We start from the raw sequence: 5,835 nt of genomic DNA, 5'->3' as shown, positions 1-5,835 counted from the left end.
CCCTTGCTCCAATCCGGCTGTATTGGCGCCAAGGCGTCCGGATACTTTTGAAAACGGGTAGTACAATGTTACCACCCGAGAAGCTATCATACCTCGAGTTCTTAACGTTAAGCCTCAGGGTTCGAACCTGATAAACATAACTCCACAATTACCACCTCCCCCACTATATCCCCTAGCTCCAACCATAGTTATTACCACCACCGCATCTTGTCCCATCTCTCACAACCTTCTGGCGCAATGGAAGAAGAAGAGCTTCCTACCCTATCCACCCCTCAGAAAATTTCCGTGGCGATCAATCCCATCGCCCTAGTCACCACAGAATGCATTTCTGTCACCTCTGCTATGCGCAAGAACGCGCGGTGGGCCCAGAGCTCCGTATCTGTCATACTGGGAGGCGGGGGCGGTAGTGTTGCCTCTGGGGGATCTGGGAGTGCGACTGGGAGCGGGTTAAGCACTCCTATTCCTGGAAGCCCTGTTAGGGGGTTGCAGAGACGGAAATTGGGCGGTGAGGAGGTGGGGTTGGATATGGGGCTAACAAGCAGGTGGGGGTTGAGGGGGAAGAGAGGAAAGAGTATTCAGGTTTGTGCATTTTAGTCTGACCATTGGGGAAGGGCCAAATTGACTTTTTTTCTTCTTTCTCATCGTTTAGGATAATCCCCTCATGGCAGCCTTCGCAAAACTAAGGAGTGATTTACAGGATTGTAAAGGTAGTAAAAGCTCCGGATTATTTGTTTGCTTGTTGGATGATATTAGCAGGATTAACGTTTAGGGGGGTCTAGATATTAGGAGATTCGATACCCCTTCACTTCTACATCCTTTTTTACAGGTTATTCGGTCTTCATCGACGTCGGGGCCCATTACCTCACTTGCTCTAATTGCCGTAACAAAGTTCTTTGCGTATAGTTTGATTAACCGCGACTCTCCCCGACTCTCACTAGCAATGCAGCTCCTATCCTCAGCAATCACCCACTGCCGCTTCGAAGCTTCCGATTCAGCTCAAGATGAGGTCGTGCTGCTACGGATTTTGAAACTTATGGAGATGATGATTTCGGGACCGGGGGGGGAGTTGCTCGGTGATGAGAGCGTCTGCGAAATGATGGAGACTGGACTGAGTATGTGTTGCCAGATGCGGTTATCCGAGATGCTGAGACGGTCAGCCGAGATGTCCATGGTGTTTATGTGCCAAGTTGTATTTGAGCGACTTAAACACTTGGAGATTGAAGCGGATGTCCTTGGCGGTGACCTTGAGGAGAGCTCGAAAGACGAGATGGAGAGCGTTAAGATGGAGCCTTCAGTGAATGGTGATAGCTCTTCACAAGCGAGTGAACTCGAATCCTCGCAATCTTCGGAAAAAAGCAGGGATGCACCCACACCCTCAATTGCACCTGCGGGAGCTGCTGGCGGGGATCAGGTTGCGGTCGCCGAGGTCGCGGAGGAGGAACAAGAGGTTAAGCCTTACTCTCTACCATCCATACGGGAGCTGTTGAGAGTACTGGTGGAGCTACTAGATCCGCATAATAAGACTCACACGGACACTATGAGGGTAATGGCAATGAGAATAATTGATGTTGCGTTTGAGGTTGCTGGGCCTTCTATTGCTAAGCACCCTAGCCTTGCAAGCCTGGCGAAGGATGATCTTTGCAGATATCTTTTTCAGCTAGTGAGGTCGGATACCATGACTATACTCCAAGAGTCCTTGAGGGTTACCGGAACCCTATTGGCTACCACTAGAAGTGTATTGAAGTTGCAACAAGAGCTCTTTTTGTCATATGTTATCGCTTGCCTACATCCTAAAATTGATATTCCGAGAGAGCCAGGGATAGATCCAATGCTCTATGAGGGGGTCTACCAAGCACCCAGCAGCGGCAGATCCACACCGGTACCTGTGAAGGAAAGACAGAAGCTTGGCATGGAGGGAGGATCTAGGAGACCTGACGCTAGGGAGGCTATGGTCGAGAGCGTGGGGGCTTTGGCCAGGATACCAAGCTTCATGGTTGAGCTGTACGTCAACTATGACTGCGAGGTCGATAGAAGTGATCTTTGTGAGGATGTTATTTCCTTCCTATCTAGGGTAGGACATGTCCTTATTGAGCAAATGAAGATTTTTTATTGATCACCTATATAGAATGCCTTCCCTGACTCTGCAACTTGGAGCACGACGAATGTCCCTCCGCTTTGTTTGGACGCCTTGCTCGGTTATATTGGTTTCATCTCAGAACGTCTCAACAATGAACCAGCAGCAGAGGGATACCCCGATCCGGGAAAGCTTCAGAAGCAGCGAGCACGAAAACAGATCATCATCAATGGAGCTAACAAGTTCAATGAAGATCCTAAAAAGGGAATTCAGTATCTTGTCGCAGAAAATATCATTGACAGGGCTGACAATCCTGACTCCATTGCTCGATTCCTCAAAGGCACATCTCGAATAAACAAGAAGCTGCTCGGGGAGTATCTTTCCAAGAAGTCTAACATGAATATCCTCACAGTTTTTATGGAAATGTTCGACTTTTCCGGTAAACGTGTCGATGAAGCATTGAGAGACATGCTTGAGACATTCCGTTTACCTGGTGAATCTGCATTGATCGAGCGTATCGTAACTGTTTTCTCGGAGAAATACTGCTCTGGTGTCAAGCCGGATGACGTCGAGGACAAGGATGCGGTTTTTGTTTTGAGTTACGCTATTATTATGCTCAACACGGATCAGCATAACCCTAATTTAAAGGTTAGCCAAGTAGCCGATCATCAGGTTATAGAGGAAATCAATTGCTGACTTAGTATAGTCCCAAGCACGGATGAAATATGAGGATTTTGCCCGGAATCTTAGAGGCGTTAATGGCGGCAAGAACTTCGAGCCAGCATACTTGCAAGCAATTTTCGATACTATCAAGAACAATGAGATTATCTTGCCGGAGGAGCACGACAATAAGCATGCATTCGACTATGCTTGGAGAGAGCTGCTGCTCAAAACGATGTCGGCAGGAGACTTGGTGATTTGCGATACTAATATCTACGATGCAGACATGTTCGCAGCTACCTGGAAACCCATAATCGCAACACTCAGTTATGTGTTCTTATCTGCCACTGATGATGCCGTGTTCTCAAGAGTCATTGCTGGATTTGATCAGTGCGCTAGAGTCGCTGCGAAATATGGGTTGACTGAAGCCCTGGATCATATAGTTCGCTGCTTGAGCACTATCAGCACCCTTTCGACTGAGACGCCTCCTAGTACCGCACTCAACACTGAAATTCAAGTCAATAACAATAGTGTCATGGTTTCAGAGTTGGCGGTGAAATTTGGAAGGGATTTCAAGGCACAGTTGGCAACGGTTGTTCTGTTTCGTGTCGTTACAAGCAATGAGATAGTTTTGAGTGAGGGGTGGAAACAGGTTTGTCAGCTCGGGATCCGTTACCATACCCTACTTTCTAACTAGGATATAGATCGTCCGTATATGGCTAAATCTGTTTGTGAACTCCTTGATTCCACCATTCTTTTCTCAGTCGGAGAGTGGATTGGATATTTCCTCGATCCCATTACAAACGCCTTCTGTCGTCATAGAAAGAAGTCAGACTTCAAAGGAAGCTGGCCTCTTCTCGGCGCTTTCCTCATACCTTTCTAGCTACGCAAGTGACGAGCCCCCAGAACCTTCAGACGAGGAACTAGATAGCACTTTGTGTACTGTGGATTGCATCAATGCGTGCTATCTTGGGGACATATTTGTGAATATAATGTATAACTCCTGTCGGGCCCTGCTGAGGTTTGGTATTGACATGCCTTAGGCAACTCGATGCGACAAACTTGGGATCCCTAGTTACCGCACTTCTCTCACAACTCCCGAATCTCGATGAGGATGAAGATGATAGCGCTAATATTGTCATCATTAAGCCCGATTACCCAGCGCAGTCCCCCAATGGATCTAACCCTGTTAAGAAGGGGCCAATATATGATCCAGCCGTGGTATACGTGCTGGAGCTAGCAACCTGCTTGGTGTTGAGGGATGAGGAGACGGTGGCCGAACATGGAAAAATGCTGGCCGAGACATTGACGAACATCGTTCGGAACGCAGGGCTCACGCATCAAATTGTTCTTTCGAGGGTCATTTACTACTTGTTTTCCCTCTTGCAAGCCAGCCACAATAGGTCATTCCTCAATGTTCCTGTCCTGCTGCACTCTATTGCGACTCTGGATAAAGGTCTGCTGGCTAAATCAGCTTCACCGGCCGTCAAGGGGCTATCAAAATGTGTGAAGAGTGCTTCCTCCTCGCTCAAGACAGAAATGGTCAATTCACCAGATTTCTGGGTTCTTCTAAGAATACTCCTGCCTAATGCCGATGCTTCGGCAGAGGCCTTTAGTGTTATGGAACTTATCACCTCGGAGTCACCTTATGTCACTTCAGATAATTATGTTCCGGTTGTCTCCCTTCTGAACGATTTTGCGTCTGCGGGCAGTGTTGGATCTATTTTCGAACAAAAACAAGACAAATTACTTAAACGAGGGAAGGCAAAGAAAATAGTTGACAGGCCGTAAGTTTTTGATAAGTCTTGCTAGTCGTTGAAAACTAACGAAGCCTAGTGATGCCGAAATCGTGGCACGTGGCGCTAAAGCTGTGCTCATGGTTTACCAGCTCACCCCTAGGGTTCCGAACTTGATTAAGCAATCTCATCTAGAGAAGAAAGAAGGTCTGCTGTGCCTCTCCCTCACCTTCCTAGCCTAGTCTCTAATTGAGGGGCAGCATGGACCACCTATTGGAGTCCGATACTCGAATCTCTTAGCACTCAATGTATCAATCCGTGCCGCGAGATCCGTAATCAAGCCTTTTCATCGCTCCAACCTTCTCTACTTTCCCCAGATCTCACATCAGATGACCATCATGAGTGGACAGCAATATTTGGAGATGTCTTGTTTCCTCTGATAAATAGACTTCTGAAGCCAGAAGTATTCCAATCCGACCCTAGGGGAATGAGTGACACAAGGGTCCAAGCGGCCACACTGCTGTGCAAGGTATTCTTGCATTACCTTGTCATGCTTTCCGAATGGGATGGGATGCTGGATCTGTGGTTAAAAATCCTGGATATTATGGACAGGCTTATGAATAGTGGACAAGGAGATCACCTGGTAGAACCAATATCTTAATACCCTTCTTCTTGGAACTTATTTTAACGCTATCTGTAGGAGGAAGCGGTGCCAGAGAGTCTCAAGAATATCCTACTTGTCATGGCCAGTGGAAAATACCTGGTTCCTCCAGAAGAGGGTGGGAAGAACACGGAACTGTGGAATCTTACTTGGAAGAGACTAGAAAGGTTTTTACCAGACCTACATGAAGAGCTCTTCCGCGCACCATCTCCACTTCCGGAGTTAGGTAGCGCGACGGCGGGAACTGATGAGAAGAAAGTAGAAGAGGGAAGGGAAGAGGCCAAGCCCCGATCATCAGAGGAAGCTAAGACAACTGTTGCGACGGTTGCGACGATGGCACTAGAGGATATAGATTAGACCACGGCTACGATAGTCGTGGAGAGGTCTTTTTTTCTTTCTTCTTCTTTATCATGTTTGAGAGGTTTGAATATGGGTCTCTTATGATAGTCTAGTTCTTTTCATTCTTTCTTGCCCTTTCTTGTAATAATATTATTATCATGGTTACATTTTATGTTCATGTGAAGTCTGTCCCCCTCTTTTTCCCTTAGCCTGGTTAGCATACGGCCTCAGATTGCGCGGGTTTCACATAAGAGTCGATACGTGTCATGTTGATGAGAAAAGGCACCTTCGGATAGTACGGTATTTGTACTCCAGATATCGGTCACTTGTATGATATAGGTATTTCAGGAACACAAAGAAAGGCA

General features: G+C 47.1%; 1 protein-coding gene; it reads left to right on the top strand.

The window, feature by feature from the left end:
• Positions 1 to 237: 237 nt before the first annotated feature.
• On the top strand, positions 238 to 5,635 carry GSTUM_00009626001 (uncharacterized protein; the record flags this gene model as incomplete). XM_002840818.2 has 12 exons in its annotated part: positions 238 to 579; positions 650 to 707; positions 780 to 1,276; positions 1,427 to 1,771; positions 1,892 to 2,071; positions 2,126 to 2,722; positions 2,781 to 3,386; positions 3,439 to 3,728; positions 3,778 to 4,510; positions 4,566 to 4,677; positions 4,731 to 5,113; positions 5,171 to 5,635. The coding sequence occupies 12 exons, from the start codon at positions 238 to 240 to the stop codon at positions 5,486 to 5,488; spliced, it is 4,461 nt and encodes a 1,486-aa protein (XP_002840864.1). The 3' UTR covers positions 5,489 to 5,635.
• Positions 5,636 to 5,835: the final 200 nt, after the last annotated feature.

The sequence above is a fragment of the Tuber melanosporum genome (assembly GCF_000151645.1).
Source record: "Tuber melanosporum whole genome shotgun sequence assembly, scaffold_6, strain Mel28".
Classification (NCBI taxonomy): domain Eukaryota; kingdom Fungi; phylum Ascomycota; class Pezizomycetes; order Pezizales; family Tuberaceae; genus Tuber; species Tuber melanosporum.
This window is presented reverse-complemented; position numbering and strand designations above follow the sequence as displayed.